This window comes from Pituophis catenifer, unplaced genomic scaffold, assembly GCF_029215685.1.
Source record: "Pituophis catenifer annectens isolate HBS135680 unplaced genomic scaffold, rPitCat1.0.hap2 SCAF_1, whole genome shotgun sequence".
Taxonomy (NCBI): domain Eukaryota; kingdom Metazoa; phylum Chordata; class Lepidosauria; order Squamata; family Colubridae; genus Pituophis; species Pituophis catenifer.
The window spans coordinates 287,083,097-287,105,246 of NW_027256881.1; the positions used below are offsets into that span (position 1 = coordinate 287,083,097).

General features: G+C 35.9%; 1 protein-coding gene across 1 annotated transcript; it reads right to left on the bottom strand.

Moving 5' to 3' along the window:
* Positions 1-1,471: 1,471 nt before the first annotated feature.
* Positions 1,472-11,079, bottom strand: ARHGAP11A (Rho GTPase activating protein 11A). The gene is made up of 9 exons (XM_070931346.1): positions 10,986-11,079; positions 9,970-10,130; positions 9,738-9,884; positions 9,531-9,605; positions 8,180-8,347; positions 7,018-7,153; positions 6,101-6,206; positions 5,159-5,285; positions 1,472-3,980 (listed from the first exon to the last, which is right to left on the bottom strand). The coding sequence occupies exons 2-9, from the start codon at positions 10,112-10,114 to the stop codon at positions 2,593-2,595; spliced, it is 2,292 nt and encodes a 763-aa protein (XP_070787447.1). The 5' UTR covers positions 10,115-10,130; positions 10,986-11,079; the 3' UTR covers positions 1,472-2,592.
* Between the last annotated feature and the right edge of the window lie 11,071 nt (positions 11,080-22,150).

Below are 22,150 nucleotides of genomic sequence, written 5' to 3' on the forward strand. Positions count from 1 at the left end.
CTGGAGCTGATCCTTCCAGATAGATATGAATTCATTTATATAAATGAAATTCAAGAAAGTCAGCAAATGCCAACCTTCTCCTGCTGATAGTGTAAATGTGTCATGCTAGAATTGCTATCATAAATTGAGGACAGTTGAGCAAATATAATTTCATTTCCAATTTCACATACTATTAATTTGCTATTCTCTCAAGGATAGCTTGCTTCCTCCCCTCCCCCTTTCTCATAAAACTAGGATGTTAGACTGAAATATGATTAGTTAACCCAATGAGATTTGAACATGGATCCCTTCAATCCCACCCACATTTATTGTAGCTGCAGTTCTACAATCTTGGTGCCTTTCAGAAGCGTAGTCTTTAGTTTCCAGAACTTTTAGCATTAGCCACAGTAGGTTAGCTATGGTAATAGCCACATAGGATTCAAAAGTATGAGCTCTTTGATGCTATTAAGGTTAGACTCCTACTTATCTAACTATATGCTGGAGTGAAAATTTTCATTCTCCTTAGAATGCTGTAGGATTAAATAATGTAGATCCTTTCAGATATGAAAGAAAAAAGTATTGTTTGCATTCAGTATCTGACTCAGTATCAATATATTGTATTTCAGTTCAAAATAAAGGACATCATACCTTCCAGACAGTGTTTGTTCCATATAACTAATGTGTTTGCCAAAGTTAAGCACAGAGCTTCAGAGTCAAATGTATTTCCTGGATACGGTTAAATCCCTACCACATGATTTGTTCATCAACTAAGACAAAGTGTGACTTGCTTTTGGCTTAGTTTGTTGCATGAATTCAACAATTTGCAATTTATTCAACAATGCACGGGATAAAGAAAGTGTAGATTACAATGAAGCATAACTATTAGCATGAAACATAACTATTCTTTTGTTTTGTTAATGATGACTTTATCAGTGTGAAAAATCATGTCTATGGAGATTCTCAGTCATCTAGGTCATGGTTGTCCCAAAGGTGCTTTTTCAAGAGCAACTGGACTCTCTTGGTTTTTCTTTGAAGACATTTTGCTTCTCATTCAAGCTGCTTCTTCAACTCTGACTGGATGGAGGGATATATTTTTCTTGCAGACAGTTGGTCATTTGCATTTTTTAGAGAGTTGCTGAGGCCATTTTGGAGGTTTATCTGTATCCTCAGGGTCACCGGAGTAGTACAAATGGGAGTGGAGCCTCCTTGGAACTGCTGAAAGGCTCCTCATCCTTTTTGGATGAGAAACAAAACGTCTTCAAAGAAAAACAAGAAAGTCCAGTTGCCTCTTGAAAAAACACCTTTGGGACAACCATAACCTGGATGACTGAGAATCTCCATAGACATTAATTGGATGTAAACAGCTTTTCATGAAGGCAGTATATACATAGCTGTGTAAAAAAAAAAATCTAAATACAACATATACAATATAGAAAAAAAATTAAGCTTTTTTTATTTCAGAGGTAAGAGTTTTTAGCATTCTTCTCCCCAAACTATACTAAAACTCTATTTCAAATTTAAATAATTTATATATAGTAGACAACAATTATGAATCATTTCAATAGGGCAACTTGATCAAAATGCTGTGCATCTAAACAGTATGGCTTTATACAATGTATCTCAATCACATATGAATTATACAATATCCTATATTATAGTACAGTCATTAAAAAAAAGAACTAGCAAGTTCTTTTACTACCTTCTAAACCCCCTCTCCCCAGTAAAGAACATAAGACAATAACATCCATTCAGCAGCTCTGGAACATACTTCCATTTGCTGTGCTAGAATTCTCAATACATCTCCACTCCAATTGTAAAACATGTGATGATTTGATACATGTACCTAACATTCTACTAAGTCACCATTTGTTTGAGTCTACAAAAAAGTGCACCTGTCCAAAGTATGGATAAAGTACATTTGCTGTTGCCATAGAGGAACTAAATTACCACTCCCAGAAATAAATTTTACAAATACAAGCCTTCTAGATAACCAAATATTACAAAAAAGCATGGCACATTTGTGAAACTTAATCCCTAAATTAAGTATTTTGCAAATGTAGTATTAAGCTTTTTGTTTTCTAGAAACCAATCCTTTAACTGTTTATCTCTGAGTTAAGTTACAGTTAACTTCCAGGTTCTCATTCATAAAATTTGGTAAAACTTAAAAACAAGTACCAAAATTAGGGCTCTTGAAATAAATGCTACTCAGCAGAACTTACTCAAGCTTCATTCACTCAACAGAACTTCAAGTTTCAGTCCCAAATAAATTCAAGAAAGAGACACACTTAAGACAATTTAAAGAAAGATAAAAGCTTGGATTGAGCTTTTTTGCCAGCAGGAATATTGTCTTGAGTGGAGTTCCACTCAAAATGTTCTTTTTCCCCCTGCACAACACAGCAGCATTTGCTTTACTGTTCTGGAGTACAGTCCTGTGCAGATCTGGGGAAGCATAAGTGACTTCAGGGTAAGGGAAAATGACACCAAAAGCTTCCACCAGTGGGATCTGTCTGTGAATAAGGTCTTCAGGGGGAACCAATTCTGGATCCAACATTTTCAGTTCTACATTTACAAGCTTAGATATAAGAGCACAGAAATATGGCTGGGATCAAACCATTATAAATCAAGAGGCTTGACAATTGGAAGAAGTTTTGTTGTGGGGATTGGGTTTTTTGGTGATCCTCTATACCGAGACTTTGTTCCTGCCGTTTTCCTGAGAACATATTTATCAGGTGTACCCACTGAAGCATTTAAGCTTGTGCTCGTTTTCACAATAGTTTTTGGTGCTTCATGGTTAGTTAAGTCCTCAAGGACAGATTTGGAATTATTATTAAACGTTTCTTTGATGGTTTGCTCTGATGGATATATCAAATGAGGATAGGATTTGGGAAAGAGAGCCAACTGATCATGTTTTTCTTTGCATGTAAGTTTAGAAGGTAGTGAATTTGTCAGTGAGTTGTCTGTAGTTACTGCATAGGAAGACAATGCAGTTTCGTAGCTCACTGATTTAGCAAGAGAAGTGCAGCCATCACCAGCTTGTTTACAAGTAACTGACTGTTTATGAGTTTCCAAGAGGGAATTTATTCTCCTTACAGATTGACGGACTGGGGTACGTTGAAATCTAAGCACTGGCTTTCTTCTGGTTGCAGAATGTGATTCATTTAATGAAAGTTTGTTGAACCAATGTATATGATCAGCCACTTTTCCTGAAGGGGAAGATTTAGATTTGTCATAGGATTCCGTTTCAAGAAACAGTTGGTCATTTTTATCGCCACCTTCTGAGAAAGAGGTCTCTTTCTTTGAATTACAGTATTTAGATTTCTTTTTTGGACAGATAAATTGCTTATTTGATTCCACTATCTCCTTCTGCACATTATTTACATTATTTAATTGAATAACATGAGATGTAATCAACTGGTCTACTTCTTCTAATTCATCACTTTGATTTAAAATATGAACTGGATGATCACTCTTATTATTTTGGAAGAGGAGTCCATTAATAGCATTGACCTGATCAATGGTATTCGATTTAGTGACTGATTTTGCAAACTGAGGTTCCTCCTTAACATCTACTGTCTTATCTGTTGTTTTAAAGAAATCGTTCAATTTTAGTTCTGGGTTCTTGAATTTTAATACATTTGATGTTGAAGGCTCCATTTCATATAAATCATGAAGGTTGCTTCCAGATTCAGAAAATGCTTTCTTAATTCTCTGTAGCATGTGTTCAGTTAAATTATTTTCATCCTCAAAAAAAGATGGGTATTTTTTACTGCTATCACATCCACTATTTGCGAATATGGGCTCAATAGGAATAACTAATGGCTTTCTATTGGCAGAAGCAGTTTCGGAAGAAGAGATTTCTGTTTCAGGACATCCCATTAATGAAATTCTGGTCTCCTGAGAGTCTGTGGCTGCAGGACCAATCCAAGACATTCGATAGTTTGCTGCAGTATGATGGCTTGGTATTTGTAAATTTTCTTCTGACTTGCTGATGTTTTTCAAACCTTAAAAAATAGACACTTTAAAAAAAATCAGCAAAATCGAAATTGTGCACATTAAATGAACATTAATACTATAATTCCAGATAACATATCAGAACTCTGCTCTTATACTATAGTACCATATAATATCATTGTTACAACTTCACTGGCCCAATAGGGTTACTGAGAATAAAAAGAGCCATTAGTGGACTAGCTTTAAAAGAACATATAAATGTAATAGTCATGCCATTCTGGTCTCTTCTTAACTTGGGGACACATTGTACTTCTCCCATGTTAATTCTAGTGCCTTATATGAATTATGTAGGAAGGAACAAAAATCTTAATGTTTGGAAAATGAAGCAATCTCCACAGAATCGTTCTATATATTTAGAATGTATATTTAAAACTGAAGTGTCAAATAGGAGCATACTAGGAAAATAATTTCTGGTTACTTTATCTCAATACATGACCAGAAGTAATAACTTGTATTTTGAAATGCAAATCTGTACGTATGTCCAATTGTAAATGCATTAGTCTCATTTGGAAAAGGGACAGTACACCAATAACATGCTACTGCTGCCAGTATGGAAACACAGTAGGACACAATAAGGAACACAGTAGTACAGATTTTTGAGAAACCAGATACATCTGGACTGAGATTGACTCAGCCCATCTTAACCTTATGGATAAACTACTGATAAAGACCTCTCAGTTCTAATAGTGACTTTCTTAAATTCAAATAGCCCACAAGATAGTCAAACACTGCAGAAAACTGGCAGCAAAGAGAAAAAGAAGTATGGTGGTCATCATAGTGTAGAAATGTATATTAATACTGCCCAATCAATAATTGTTGGAAGGTTGACATGTAGCAGGCATGATTAACCTTAAAGGTCTGCATGATCTTTTGTTATATTGATTTTTCAGCCAGCTTATAAAACAATACAATTTAGATCAAGAATTAACAGCATAATCAGCTACAACCCTAAAAACTCCCTGCGTCAGTTATGTTGCTAAATTCCAAGAATCTGGAAAGTAGTTGGTTGCAATAGAAATAGAATGTAAAATGCAGTAAACATTTAAATATCGTATTTTACCCTAAACCCTCACTCCATAATGTAGTGTAACACAATACTATTGCTACTGAAAAAGGTTTGCTATATCAAGCTTTCGTTATATTTATCCTTTTTTAATTATAGACTTACCAACACTTGGGCTTAACAATGTTGCAGTCTTCATAGTTCCCGCTCCATTTTCTTTATCTTGATGACCAGCAAGTCGGTGACCAATGCTTTCAGCTCTGTGGTTACCTTCATGCTCCACTGCAGTATTCTTAAAATTAAAAAAAAAAGTTTGATACAATTTTAATCAGATGCTTCTTTTATTCTTCTATATTGTCCTGAACATAGAGAGTGCCTGGGATTTCTAACAGGAAACCACACCATAAGAGAGAATGGACTAGCAGGCAGTGGCCATTAATAAGAAGAGGACAACAAGGGAAGAAGAATGAAAGCAAGACTAAATTGGTAAATGCTAACAATTAAGAAGTTTAAATCAGAAAAATAGCAAATATCTTCATGGAGCTAATGTCAGTAAGCAATTCTTCAGTTTTATAGACTATTTACCACTCATCCTATATCACACAACAGATTGAATTACCCTTCAGTCTTTATTACAAATAATAAACCAACAAGAATATTGTCCCAAAGGTGCTTTTTTTTTTTTTTTAAAGAGGCAACTGGACTTTCTGGTTTTTCTTTGAAGATGTTTTGCTTCTCATCCAAGAAGCTTTTTGGATGAGAAGAAAACATTTTCAAAGAAAAACCAGAAAGTCCAGTTGCCTCTTGAAAAAAAGCACTTTTGGGACAATATTCTTGTTGGTCAACCATGACCTGGATGACCGGGAATCTCCATAGACAACAAGAATATTCTGCAAAAGACTGTTAGTAGCCTAAAATTACAAAAGTGGGCTTCTGACAAATGGTCAGATCAAACTGCTGTATTTTCCTCTTCAACTTCCAATCATAACCAGCTGTAATGAATTGTTTTGTGTGTATGTATCTGTGAATATTGGTTGCATGGAATTTATAGAAGCTACTATTTCCATTAAGGAGTGAAGCATGGTTTTATATATAGTTATATAGTACCTGTCTGTTGCTTCTTCCAAGAATGAACTTCAATCGTAATGACCTGCGTACCACTTCTTTCCGGCTGATTTTAGGAGAAAAACAACCTGTTTTTCCAGATTCAACTCTGAAAGGAAAGAGAAATAAGTTGACTGAATACTGTTCTGAACTACTGATGAAAACCAGTTTGGTATAGTGGTTAAAGTAGTGGCCTAGAAACAAGGATATTATGAGTTCTAATCCCTCTTTAGGTATGAAAGATGGCTAGATGGCTTTAGGCTAGTCACCTTTTTTTTCTCCATCCAATGCACATTATAGGATTGTAACTGTGGGGAAAATAGGAGGGAGGACTACTGTGTATGTAGGTAGGATAAAAATAAATAAAATTGATATTCTAAAATCAGCTAATTTACAAGGAAAGTAACTATTTAAGAATAAACTGGTTATAAAATAAAAAATAGCAACAAAAATGAGAAAAAGAATATCTACTGAAAGTAGGTTGTGGGAGATCCATTCCTGAGTAGATAATAGAACATTAGTGTCAACTACAGAACTGATATTACTTTTTCATACAATAAACAATGAACTTTCAATTAATTCCTGGATATTTAATGTAACTTTCCATTCATGAAAATGAATACTAAAACTGAGAAGAGAGCTAAATATTTCTAAATGTTTATTTTATCCTTTATTATGAATAATGAATTATTATCAAAATAACAAAGGATAATGGCATTATATACAGAGGGAAAATATTTTACTATAGTAAAATAACATGAGAACCAAGAGATCAAGTAGCTTTCAAAAAAAAACCAGAGGCCCCTAAGATTTGACTCGGTCATTATGTTTAACACTGTTCAGATTATAAAACATTAACACTTATAAATATAACAAGAAATATATTATTATACCTTCTGTGCCTATTTTAACAAACATACCTTTGTACTTTTTTATTGGCAATCCTTTTGCTCCTTCGACTTCTTACATTAGAGAGAGATTTCTCACAAGTAGCTGAGGTAGATAATGAAGCTTGAGATGTATCCAGAGACACAAAAGGGCTATCTTCAAATGGAGCTATAGGATTTACAAAAATAACATCTTATTTTAAAATTATTCTACTTAAGAATAGAATTTTTATGCATAAAAATGTCTCATTGGCCCCCACTTCTTGGTAACATTCTTGGTTTATTTAGAGAAATAAACTACAACCATATTCTTTCATATTCTGCTTAGTTAAACAAAAAAAAATTATCTGGGCCAGGAATCTATTCTTTATACAATATTCTAAAAATAACCACTCCACAGGTTTTATTAAAATATTAATAGTTTTCATTTTTATTATTTCCAACTCATCTGAACATAAGAAAATAATGTCTACCTCCAAGAGGAGGATAAACCCCTGAAAAAAACAGAACTGGACCAAATATGGTGTGAATAAAAGAAATACCATGTTAAAAAAAAATGGACAGGATGTGGCTGGGGATTGCAGAGAAAAAAATCCCAAAAAATTCTTGCAATACATTCCTGTGACAAAGAAAGTTGGGCAATGGCTCAGAATGCATGTAGCTGTTCTGTTTAAGCCCCCTTCTCTTTGTACCACCGGGGTACTACTATATTTGTTTATTTACACCCCACCAACACAATCCCGAAAGGTTGTAGTATATTATGGAATATTTCATCTATGATTATCCTCATGGTCAGTTCAATTATTGATGATTTTTTCAAACACATTTAGGAATTTGTGCCAGAAATAGCATGTTAAGAATTCAAATTAGTCTTCAAAGATTCAAGGCTTTCAAAATTACTTGAATTTTTTTTTCTTTTCTAACAATGAAATCTTTTCCAGAACTTTTAGATATAGTTCAGTGAATGTCTACTCAGCGATACTACACCAAACTATCATTTATTTGTAAATTACTCTTAAGACATGTGAAATGCTTTCAACGCTATGTAAATGCTATTAAGCAATGTGAAAAATAAAGAAAATGTCATGGTAGTGTTGTTTGTACAGAGTATTTCTGCATTGTTGTCTGTAATAAAGAAATGCGAGAGGTAGGAATTTGAACACCCAGAGAACATTGCTGAATATTTTTACTCTACCTGATCCAGGTGTTAAGCTAATGTTAAAAAGGGTATTTGGTAGCATTTCAGGACCCATGCTATGTCCAACAGATCGCCTTTTCTTGCTAGATAAGCGTTGACAAGAATCAGCAGGATATTTACGCTTACAATTTGGAGTAACCATCACTGGAGTCATTGATGAAAAGACTGTAAAGAAAAAAAAAATGTGCAGTTAAATACTTAATATGGGAAAACATACAAAGTATAGATTATTAATGGCCTGTGCAGCACAATTGCAAATAGAAATAATTTGCTTCATCCTGCAATTAGCAATGTGAAGAACAATGAAAAGGAGAAACTGAAAAATGGGGGGAGGGGGAGGATTACCCTAAAAAAAAAGAGGAACTTGTGGAAAACTGGAACAGTCCACCACATCTATTCTTTCATATTAAATATTTAAAAATTAACAACAGTATTCCTTCAAGTATGGACTAAACTTAGGAATGCAATTAATTATGCTTTTTAAGTCTAATTCTGTTCAATTAAACAAACAAATGCAATGGATTTCATTCATAGGATATGTACAAGCCAAGTCTATATAGCCATTTGTTTTGGATGTCTTCATTTGGATTCCAATGCTGAGCAAAGAGTTAGATTTAGTGGTTTAAAGAGCCCCTTACACATATTGTTTACCATGTTTTGTAATGCTTATTTTAATTACATGTTTATATTCTTCCTTTCTTCCAAGGGCTCAAGTTGGCCTACATGAGCATCTCCATTTAATTTCACAACAGCAACTCTACGCAATATATTGGGCTGATAGAGATTGACTGAGTCATGTCATTTGAGTTTCCATGGCTAAAGGTGGACTTAAAACTGAATCTCCCTAGTCCTAGTCCAACATGTTAACCACTACATCACATACGTAAGATTAAGCACTGCATTGTCAAATGAAAGTATTTCTTTTTCTGTTTCTTTCCATACCGTTTGCCATTATTTTTTTAAAAATGCAACAATTACCATGTTTATTTTTTTCCACATATGAGAACAAAGCCATGCAATGTAACACAAAAGAAGGATTTCTTGTTAGCAATATAATAAGTAAAATGCTTTTGGAGCATGTATGCAAACTGAAATAATAGCTGAAATAGCCTTTTAGTTGTTATAGTGGCAAAGTACAAAATGGCACTAAGCTTTAATATGCAGCAAAATAAGCAGGCCATGTCTTAAGTGAAAAACTCAACTCAATGGAATAGTATATGTAAGGATAAAAACAAGTATTACTGACTTGCTTACATTGTAATCTACCATATACTATTCCAGTACTGTAATATTAACATGTTCAAGCCTTGCTGACATGGAGGGCTTCATGCAAATGCACTATACCTACCACATTGGTCTCTCTGTGGAGTAGTGGAGGGTGTTCTGTTAGATTTAAGTTTATTCAGAGCTCCACTAACAATATCTGAAATTGAAGATACATCAAGCAATCAACATTTTAATGTTTAATTTCGTTTTTTATTTAGCCCTTGATAAAGATTTGCATTTTTAAAACTTGAGTTAAAAAAAACAATTGCAGAAGGAATTTACTTATTACCTCCTATGCTCTGCCGTCTCCTTCTCAAGTGTTCAGAGGGAGTTTCAATTTCGCTTTCTTGATCATCATGGAGTACAGGAGTAGAAGCAGAATCATCAATGCCAAGTATGGATGGTATTTTTTGCAGGATAAACTTTGGTATTTGTCCTGAAAAAGATATAATTATGTTCTCAAAAAAGAACAACCCCCAAACAATGTTCTAATATCATAATACCGATCATCATCACCTTACCTATTTCTTCTGCATGATCAATCAATGTCTGCAGAACTCCAGCCTGCAAGCGGAGTTTCTTCTCTGTGTGTACGGATATTTTTTCAATTTCACTTGATTGCAAGAGATTTGGAGAAAAAATTACTGCTAGATTACAACTATCCATCTTGTTCTCAGCAGATCTATGCAATGAAAAAAATAGAACAGCTTTAGATTTCATATTTGTTTAAATATAATACAATTTAATATTCATTGTTCAAAATGCTAAATCAGCACTGATACTGAAGAGTTCTTAATTACTAATTAGTTACTGCAACTTTGGTTCTAGTATTTCTACTATAAACTTGATACAAGATTGCTTTCCCATGCTTGCTGCTATCTGGTGCAGAACAAAACAAAAAAAAAAAACCCAAAACATGAAAGTCTATCAAAAGTCTGGATAAGGTTTGCAACTCTTGGGGGAGCTACATACACCTTGGTGCAAATCTCAGTTTAAATTGTTTCAACGAGAAATCTTAGAATGAAATATTATTATAATCAGAGCATGATTTAGTCATTTATGCTTTCTAACTACATGCTCCAAAAGAAAAAGAAATATTCTTCCTAATGATCCTGACGAGGTGGCTCAAGTGGCTAAAACGCTGAGCTTATCAATCAAAAAGGTCGGCAGTTCAGCAGTTTGAATACCTAGTACAGCTTTCCTGCGTGAGCAGGGAATTGGACTAGATGACCTCCAAGGTACCTTCTAACTCTGTTACTGTTACTAATGCTTCATTTTTTAATTGCCTAGAAGTAGTTAAACTGTGATATCTTATCAAGATGATGTATTGTGAGGAAAATTGCTTACTAAAAATAAATGTCAAAATACACATATACATAATACAACTCTGATTAGTTTAAGGCATCAAAAATATTCCAATTCAAAAGCAGAAAATACTCTAAACCTCCACATCGTTATCATATCTTCTACAGTTCCACTGCAGGCATATAAAAGAGGGCAAATCAAAGCCAAAATCTTCATGAAATCTGCAGATTACCTTAGAGACACTTTTTTGAGAAACTGGAAGAAATATCTGAGAGTTTCAATTATTTCCTCATTTACAAGGCAGGAGATGAGTAGTGTAGCAGAATTCCGCTCCTCGCTGTCTAACTTCTGGGCCTTAATAAGAGCTTCTTGCAGATGATATGGAAGGATTGGCTCAGGCAATTCTCTGAAGAACTGCTTCAAAAGTCCTGCAACATCACATGGTAGTGCACTGGATAGGCAATTTTCACCTTTATCCACTTTATTCTAAGAATGGTAAGAAAATAAATATTGTCAATGGAGAAAACAGCATACTTTGAGAAATGGCAATGGAGATCTGGAAATGAGCTCAAATCTACTGAATAATTCATGGTATTTACACATAGACAACGCATTTTGGTTTTGGTATATATTTGTGGAAAGAGCATGCAGAAACATTAAGCACATCAAGTGTCAACACATCAACACTGTTAAAAATAAAGCAAAATGGGGAAGTGATGTACCTTTAAAGTTTTTAAGCGAACAACTGATCCAGATTTTCTGAAGAGCCCCTCTATTTGAATATGTTCTTCCAAGTATTGACAAGCCTCAACTAAAAAGCTGATGAGAGGGAGGGAGGGAGGGAAGGAAAGAGAGAGAACACTTGAATTTAGCTTTTGCAATTCTGGTCTTAATTTGCCTATATTCAGATTGGTAAATATTACGTTAATAGGATGAGATATATAAAATATTCACTGTTTAATTCTGGACGAATTCTGGAAGTGCAGCTTCCTTTATTCTCTCACTAACAGCTTTGCGAAAATAAAAATATATAGTTACTTTTAACCTACTGCTCTTTCTCACCCTTTCCATTATTGCACTGTAATGCTAGAAACAAACAAATTCCACTCCATTAAGACAAGGAATCATAATGTCTCATGCTTATTGCATTACAGAGCTGATTATTGACTGTTATATTTTTGCCAAAATCTAAGCCTAATTTAAATATTATCTAACATATATTTGCCATATTTGTGAAGACTCTAGTTATAGTCAAATTGTAACTTACCAAGGTATATTTCCATATTCACATACAACTTGAGGTAATTCTTGAAGAGGTATTCCAAATACTTTCCCCTGAAAAATCAAACATGTCATTTAATAATGTAGAAAAATATGTTTCACTAACAAAATAAGGAACTAAAATCTAAACAGGCTTTTGGTATAAATCCATTTACCTCTTTTTAAATGTAGATATATTAGCAAACAAAAAAAATAAGTTGTAGTTTGCAAGTCCCTTATTCTAGATTAATCACTAGACAATCATTCCAAAGTTAATAATTTAATTACTATTTGCATTTCAAACACTCCAACTCACTTTATTAACATGTACAAAATATCTAAAACTGAAAAAAGACAACCTTCTAAAAACTTCCAATGAAAGTCTTCTATATAATTTGTATTATAGCAGTAGCTTCTTGAATACTATCTTATGTGATACAGGTTTCGAATAACAGTTTACTTCATAAACTGAAGTTACCCAATGGTATGTTAACCAGAAGAATAAACTACAGATAGCATTTATCTAATCAGATTGTGCTCTTTTTAAGCATAGGTATACTTGCTTACTCATGCAAGAATAAGTAACCACATGCTTCCTTGCTTTCCCTTATAGTGCTAAGATACAATATATGCATTGTATCTTTCTCACAAGGAGATGTAACAATCAACTTTTCTCTATTACTAAAATCATAAGGTATTAATGTATCTATCTTTTAATGTATCTTTTAAATTTTCCCTATTTTAAGAGTCTACCAAAAAGTTAAATTTGTTATCTAGAATTTAAAAGAGTTACAGAGCAGAGAAAAGAGGATCAATTCAATTATGCTTATTTGGACAGGGAAAACAATCTAGCAAAGTACATTTCTAATTAAATCAAGATGTTTTCTTTTGAGCCATTAACATATAAATAAGTATCTTAATCCTATTAATCTATTTTAATCCTTTTAGAAATATTTATCTTTTATGGTTATAATGCTTTTAATGATGCAAGCTACCCCGACCAAGTTTGAAATGAGATACTGTAAGTGGCAAATAAATCAAATAAATAATAAAGTCATTACTTGGTTTTATGCATGTTAAATCCTAAATCATTGCAACCTACAATCTCACACTGTATCCCTTCACAGGTAATCTTAATAAAATTCTTTGAAAGAATCAGTGAGTTATAGAAAAAGATTCCTCAAGCAAGGAAAACTGCAAGTAGTTTTACTCCCCGCATCTTAAGTTATACTAAATAGATCAAATAGTTTCTGGAGTGAAAAATCAATATCGGATCCAATTTTTTAAGTTAACTGCCGTTAATTTTACTGAGACACAGACCAACAGGACTTTTCATATTCCCAAAGGTACTTTTTCAAAAGGCAACTGGACTTTCTGGTTGCCTCCTGAAAAAGCACCTTTGGGACAAGGACCTGGATGATTGAGAATCTCCATAGACATTTCCATATTCCCATTTTCAAAATCAAAGTAGCATTAATCACATTATTTTTATTGGTTAATCCATAGAACACAGAATAGGGTTGGAAATCAACCTTGAAGGTCTTCTAGTCCAACCCTCAAGGAGGAGACCCTATTCCATTCTGGACCAATAGCTATCTAATTGCTTCTTGAAAACCTCCAGTGATGGAGCACCCACAACTTCCGCTGTCCTACTGATTAATTGTTCTCACTGTCAGGAAATTTCTCCTCGGTTCCAGAATCTCTTTAATACTCTTCCATCCGTTACTTCTTGTCCTGCCCTCAGGTCTATCTTGCCGCCATAGCAGGCATTGTTTGCTAACACAGATGCATGAGAGCAAATTACTATTGTTTGCAGATAGCTAATGTATTCCCATCCAAAGTTGTACAGGTAAATGAAAAGGGGGGATGGGAGGGGGGGGGAAAGAAAGAAGATTATAAGAATAAATGTACAATTATGATGATAATACTGATAGGTAGAATAAATCTGAAAAGAAACTGAAAGAAAGTATATATGATTAGAATACAGGAGTTGCTTGGATACCAAATAAAGAGTATATTCCACAGCAAAGTAGAAAGGAGAGAGGAGTAGAGGGTAGGAAGAGGAGAGGGAGGGAGAGCAATGGAAGAAAGGGAAAAGGAGAGGAAGGAAGGGTAGGGGACAGGAGTAGGAAAGAAGGTGAGAAGGGGGAAAAGAAGAGTAGTGGGGGAAATGAAGGGGAAGTAGGATGAGGTAGGAGAGGAAGGAGAAAGGAGCAGAGGAGGGAGGGAAGGGAAAGAAAGGAGAAGGTTTGGTAAGAACGAGGGAAGAAAGAGTAGTAATTAAATGTAATTCCAAATGTAATTAAAATGCTTTATTTTAATGCTTTCTTTAAGGAAAACATGTATATGTAGGATTAATTATAAGAAAATGTACATTTTATATTATGTATATAAGAAATAAAACTGAAACACTTTTAAAAAAAACAAACTTGTACAGGTAGTCTTCAATTTACAACAGTTCACTTTGCAACCATTCAAAGTTACAACGGCACTGAAAAAAGTGACTTACGACCATTTTTCACACTTATAACCATTGGCCACATGATTTACATTCAGATGCTTGACAACTGATTCACATTTATGACAGTGTCTGGACAGTTGCAATCTCTCGAGGAATCCTGTGATCCCCTTTTGCTAGCTTCTGTTAAGCAAACTCAATGAGGAAGCCAGTTTCACTTAACAATGGTGTTACTGATTTAACAACCGCAGTGATTCACTTAACCAAGAAAAATCGTCAATTGGGCAAAACTCACTTAACAAATTTCTCCCTTGGCAACATACATTTTGGACTCCGTTGTGGTCGTAAGTTGAGGACTACCTGTATTTACAAAGCCCCTCTTCTCAACGCCGCCCTTTTGTCCTCGGGAACAACTCAGGAAGCACCTTCGAGCGAAAGAGAAGCCCCAAACGAAGAAGGGCAGCTGCCTCGCTTCCAACAGACGTGGAAGCCTCCGGCCACCGCAACCCCCACGGCTTCGCCAGCGCCTTTACGAGAGTCCGCAAGGGCGCCTGATGGCGGAGCTTCCCCCTCAGTACCTTCCGACTCACCCCTCCCGCGACCGTCGACCTGGACGCTTTCCTCTTCCCGGTGCGATTCTTCAGCTTGATCCCGTAGGCGGCTCGGAGCTGTTGCTGCACGGCCAGCTGAGCCAACCTTTTTCCGGGACCATCCATAGCCGCCCTTCGGAACAGCCGCTGCTCTCCTCACCGCTCGACCGTCATCTCCTCAAGCCGCCCGTCCTCTGGGCGCAGGCCGTCAATCAGCCACTCAAACAGAGCGCCTGCCCAGCCCTGCTATCTGATTGGACGGCTTCTGTCTTCGAACTCTCAGGACCCCCATGGGCGCCTTCAACGGTCACCGGGGTATAAAAAAAAAAAAAAAAGGCAAGTCGCGTCGAAAGCCGTCATCCCGTGAGAAAGATAGGGGAGAGGGTCGTAACGATATACGTTACGTGGGGCCTTCGCGTTTTTTTTCCCGAGTCCGTGGGATTAGGCGATTTAGGAATAGGGTCAGAGAAATAATAAACAAGCAAAGCATTCAGGCGATAGCTGTAGGCACCTAAAGGTCCTCGCATTTAAAAATAAAACGTAGAGACACTAAACTGAAGAATGACTATTCGTGTTTTTGAAAGCTTTGACTTTGAATTCGAGTCTCTCTGATGGCTCTATGGCCAAATGCAACCCATCGTGATTCCCTTTAGCAATAGTAAAAAAAAAAAAAGTTTGAATAGCAAGTTCAAGCTAGTTTCGCTTTGCAGTTCTTGTGGTTCATATATGGGGGGGGGAGTAAAAAAAGCCATTTGGCAAAGTTATTTGGTGTTTCTCTCTAAAATTCGACGTCTGAGCTCTTTCAACTCCATGCCAACTGGGTGTCTGAGTTTTATGAGCAACATAACAAAAACTTTTAAGATCTGTGCTAGTTCATCTAATGCAGTGTTTCTCAACCTTGGTAGCTTGAAGATGGGTGGACCTTCAACTCCCAGAATCCCAGAAGGTTGAGAAACACTGATCTAATGAAACTGAACAAGAGACCATGGTTTGTTAGCTAAGCCAAGGTTGGCTGCGGTCACACAATGCAGCAAACCCAAATGCTTGCTGTGCAGATGGGGGCGGGGGCTGGTTAGGCGTAATATGCTAAGTTCATCATAGAGTATCTTTTGGGGGATAAGACTTAGGACTGTTGTGAAGGAAAACCAAATGACTTCCTTTAGTCTTGGTCACAAGGAACAAGGTAATTCAATAAGTTTCTTTTATTTTTTTGCCTTTGCAAAGTGAAATGTTGATTATCCTGCTAATCCTTTTGCAGTTCCACTAAGTCAATGGGATTTACAATCAAAGGCCAAGAGATTCAACACTTGACATTTTACTCCATATGCCAATAGTGTAGAAGTATTATGATTATTAATAAGTTGTGGTAAAACTAGTTCGTCTCCTTGTGGTGTACCCTGAATAGTGCAATTATGTGAACAACATGAAGTAGGAACTGTTGGCAGCCAAGCCATACAATAAATATTAATATGTTCAAGTAGCCTTCCTGAGACAACTTGTCCTTAAAGAATAAATAAAACTAGAATGAGTGCAAAGATTTTGGGTAAACCATCAGTAGCAGCATTATTAGATCATTTCTGTTTACAATATTGTGAAATGAGATGTATAACAGAAGGGGGCGCTCTTGCCTGAGACACTGAAAGTTCCTCCTGTCACCCACAATACAATATACACAATATTGGTTGTTATTATGTTATATTTCACAATAACAACTGTAGTATTTTATTTTTTATATATCTTTATATATGTAGATTGTTACAAGTAGTTTTCGACTTACAACCACAATTGAGCCCAAAATTTATGCTGCTAAGGAAGACTGTTGCTTTATTTTAAAAACTTTTTTTGCTACAGTTCTTAAGTGAATCACTGTAGTTGTTAAGTGAATTGTGTGATCATTAAGAAAATCTGCCTTCCCCTTTGTCTTTCCTTGTCAGAGGTCACTGGGAAGGTTACAAATGGTGATCACATGGCCCAGGACAGTGCAACTGTCAAAAATACATGCCAGTTGCGAAGTACCCAAATTTTTATCTTGTGACCATGGAAATGCTGTAATGGTTGTAAATGTGAAAACCAGTCATAAGTCAGTTTTTTCAATGCTGTTGTAATTTCAAACAGTCATTAAATGAATGGTGTAAGTCAAGCACTACCTGTACTTGGAAGTTTCTTGGAAGAATATATTTTAATTCTACAAAACTCTAGATGTTGAAAGAATCAGATAATTGCTAAAGATTCTCTGCCTTCTTTTAATTTAATTCAGTTATTGTGGTATCAGTTCTAAATTAAGTTCTCTGTTGGTGATCTCAACCTATTCTGAAATCTCTATTCAAAGTTATTTTAATTTAAATCCCTCTTCATCAAAGAGCCAAGAAGTTTGAATTCTTTCCTTTCAGCTTATGTGGAAAGATGAGTGAGCTGTGTATTATGATAAGAACAAAGGAATGTTCAAATTATGTTGTTAAGAAATTATGCTGCACAATTGTTCTACTTCAGTTGCCAGGGACATGTATTAAAATTTCAAGATATTTTCCTGATGAAAACTTTCAGACTTTTTATATAGAATAAGGAAGACTTAAAATAATGTATTCATAAGTTAATTCCTACAGAAAGTCTGGTGAAGAATCCAATAGACCATATAACTTTTAAGATTTATACAAAAACTATTTTAGATGTTTAGAATGGATTTGGCTTTTTTATTCATCTATTGGAGACCTTGCTAAGGATAGCAAATGCTGTTGTTTGATGGATTGTAAGAAAGGGAAGGAAGGAAGAGGAAGGAAGGAAGGAAGGAAGGAAGGAAGGAAGGAAGGAAGGAAGGAAGGAAGGAAGGAAGGAAGGATAGTAGTGTTCAAGTGATGTTCCAGATGTTTTGAGATTACACCTTCACAGGGCTGTCTCAACACATGGGCCTGTTGGGCACTTGCCCATGGGTCCCACAAGCATAGGGGCCCTATACTAATCTGTGTATGTTAACCCTTCAATGGATCTTGTATCATATAAATACAGCAACTGTATAGCTTACTGAGTATTATTGTGTTTTTCAAGCCTCGTGTATTATTCAAATGTTTATCATGTTGATTAGTTGTTGCTGCCAGCATGTTTTTAATGTTTCAATACCTATTTTCTTGCAAGTGCCAATAAAATAAATATATGTTTAATTTTATCAACCATTTACATTTTTATTCCTGCTTACACTGCTTTGCCCAGGGCCCATAATGCTGTTAAGACGGCCCTGTCCTGAGTCCTGTGTCCTGTATCCCATTTGTCACCACATGTCCAGGAGCTCCAAAATCTGACATGATACTTTGTTGACCCAGGTGATGACCGATCTGGTATGGTTTCTGTAAATATCTTACAATATTGTTTACAGGAAAGACATTATTCATCTGATGAGAGCTGTCCAATATAATTGAACCTCTGGCATAGCTTTCATATTCCTCAGAGTACACACATCCACATTTTCATCAAAGTAGCAACAATAATGCATTAGAATATCTGCAACAAATACCATTCCCTTGCAAGTAAGGACTAGCAGGACCATAAAATAGACAAAGTAATAGAAAATGAAGACTCTAAAGGGCTCCGGGTCTTTAGAATTGAAACAGACAAACCATATGGGATCCCAAATTTAACAATTGTCAGTAATACAGATCAAAAGTACCTGGAGACAGTACAATAGCAGAAAAAGACCTGGAGAAAATCAGATCTGCAAATATAAATCAAATGACTGTGTCAAAAGAAAGCAAAGATAACAAAATACTAATAGACTCCTTGGGTGTAATCCCAAAACATCTGGAGCATCACTTGAATGCCATCAACATTTACAAAATCATGATCGTTCAATTGCAAAAGGCAGGTTTACTTACAACAGTTTTCATCTTGCAGTGATTGCAATAGTAATAGCACTTAGACTTGTATACCGCTTCAGAGTACCTTACAGCCCTCTCTAAGCAGTTTACAGAGACAGCATATTACTCCCAACAATCTGGGTCCTCATTTTACTAACCTCAGAAGGATGGAAGGCTGAGTCAACCTTGAGCCAGTGAGAATCAAACTGCTGGCAATCAGCAGAATTAGCCTGCAATACTGAATTCTAACCACTGCACCATTAAAAAAATCAGCCTATCTTAGGTTCTTATGAAGGACTTGATAGGTGGATAAAAATGCCCAATGCAGTCTAAACATCTGGTTGACTGATGAACTGTAATAACTATCATCATCATCCTCAAACTGAATACTATCCAACTCTCAATGGGTTGGGTTTATCATACAGTTTGTCTGAACTCTTAGGATCTGGTCTGCCATTATTTTCTGTCTTTTTTTATAGATAGAAATTTTTAGAGAGCCATTTTGGTGTAGTGGTTAAGACATCAGGCTAGAAACCAGGCTTTTTATGTCCCTTGTTAGGTATAAAGCCACCTGGGTGATCTTCATCCAGTCATTCCCAGCACTAAGAAGGAGGCAATGGCAAACCACTTCTGCAGGTCTTGACAAAAAAACCTATCAGAAACTTGTCCAGGTAGTAGCCAAAAGTCAACACTATAGCTAAGAAATTCTGGGAGTTCAGGTGCACACATCTTGTTGCCAAGTTTGAAAAATGCTGCAGTAGTGGGATACTATACTGTATCTTTTTATTATCATTTCAAAGTAGAAGACACAGAATAACAGTCATAGCAGAGCAGATTCTGACCAAATGGTAGAACAAAACTTTAATAAGAGCAGTTCACATTGAACCATTTAGTCAAAGCTGTGATAGGCTCTTTGCTATACTGAATATGTTCATATGGAGGCTGGTCGGCTATCTATTGTGAATTATTTAATTTGAATTCCATTCCTAGATTGAACAGATATTTATTCTCAGTGGCCTCCCTAACTCTGCTATTCTAAGACTATGAGTTCAAAGAATTACTTGTATATATTCTGTCATGGACTGACTGATAATAGAGTAAATATTTCTGTTATGTCTCTATGCTAGAGCTAACTGAAATAATTGCTCTGAAAATGTGTCATTTTCTTTGTGTGTTTCTGCCCTGTTCCTCTCAGCTCTCATAAAAGTAAAATTTAGAACATGCAATTCATATATTAGCCTCTAAGAGTGATTAATTCTGCCAACTTTCAGAATAAACTCTTTTATTGTAGAAAGCAAGTATTTAAATCACGTGAATCTGTAAAATGTACAGCATAATCCTGCATATAACTTTTCAGAAATGTCCCTCTGTATTGAACAGGACTTCAGCTTCTGATCTATAAACTTCGCAATATTTTCTATAGTTGCATATGCATACTTGTAATTCTTCATGTTAATCCTTCTAAGTTGATTGTGACATTTCTCAAGAATCTCACAATAAGTCACTGAGCCATTATAAAAACCCCAGTGTCTTCAGTTTGATTATAGTTCCTTAAAACATCCAGCGCAGAAACACTCCTAACCTTTTTGCTGATCATAATTTTAACTAAACTACTACTCTGTTTTGTTTGGCTTTAATTTTTTTCTCTTTCAGTTATGTTTTTTGCAAGAGCTCAGCTAAACAAGGCTTTGAAGATGCACAAAGCGCCATGTGATGGTTGCAGTTGCATGTCCTCTTCAAGGATAGTGGTTTTGCTGCTACTTGACAGAGTGAAAGCAGGTCTCTGTATTAGTATGGCAACCTGAAGAAACTACCACATCTAAAATTTGCTTCCTGTTCAGAAACCATGAACCACTGAAAGGCAAATGCTACAGGTCTTTTAAAAAGGTTCTGTTGGTGCAACAGCTGTGATCCCAACACATTTCAGGTAGACTGTCTCCCTTCTAGTTGGGGGACAATACTGCCAGCTCTTGGCTGTTTCTTATTTTTGATCGCAGAACAGCATACCCCAAAGAAAAAAAATAATATTTCTGCCAATTATGTTAAAAAAAAAGACTATCTCTAGGTTCAATCTCAATTTTAAAATTTTAAAAAATGCATTTTTTTTATTTTAGAATGACAACTGGAACTTGTGGCATGTCAGAAGCTTGTAAACCTAAACTAATTCCCAACACCTCCAACAAACATACATCTTACAAATTGAAAAGATAGAGAATCGGAAAAGAAAAACATTTGAAAATTGGATGAAATGGAAATAACACGTAATAAATCACTGAATTGAATTCCGACTACCTTCACACAGGATTTTCTCTGAGTCACTTTTTTTTTTTTTTGCACGATGTTATAATAAACCATGAAATGTCATCAGCTCTTTCACAATTTGAGCAATTAATCATTAATATAGGTAATTGGCATGAGAATGGAATAACTGCTTAATTAAATTTACCTTCTGTTTAACAATGGAAGGTTGGGTAACTTCATAACGATTCAGGCATAATGATATAAGAGGCATTAGGTATTGCTCTAAAGCATGGGTCCTCAAACTACGGACCGCAGGCCACATGCGGCCCACCAAAGCCATTAATCCAGCCCATGCAGGACCACGAGGCTGTCCCACCCACATCGTCCTGCCCAACCTTCAGCCGAGTGCAGGACTTTCCTTCACGAGCCCTGCAGGCTGGAACTGAAAGGTAAGGCCAACAACTTTTGCCTGCAGAATGCTGTTGGAGGTGGGAAAGGTGAAAAATGGGGTGCACAGACATCCCAGGAGGCAAAAAAATGGGTGCAAATGGCCTGTTTTTGGCCTGCAGAATGCTGCTGGAGGTGGGGGAGGTGAAAAATGGGGTGTAGAGATGCCCCAAGAGGCCAAAAAATGGGTGAAAACTGCCTGTTTTTCACCTCCCCGCTTCCAGAAGATAGAGTGAGAAAGAGAGAGAGTGAGAGAGAGACAGAAAGAGGGACACACCCACCCACCCACCCACCCACACACGATTGTAAACTCCTTGGAGCTGAGAAGAATTGCTGCAAAACTGAGTTTTCTGAAGTGGACCACTAGATTCCTAAACAACTGAAAAAATGATCTAGTAAAAAGAAAAGTCAACCAAAAGAGCAACATGCAAACAAAAGCAAATAAAACACCCCCAGAAGCAAAACAAAGATTAATTTGTGTGCATTGTTTAATGGACTGTTAAATTGGCCATGCCCACATGACCACCTAGCCACGCCCACCCAGCCCATCCGGCCC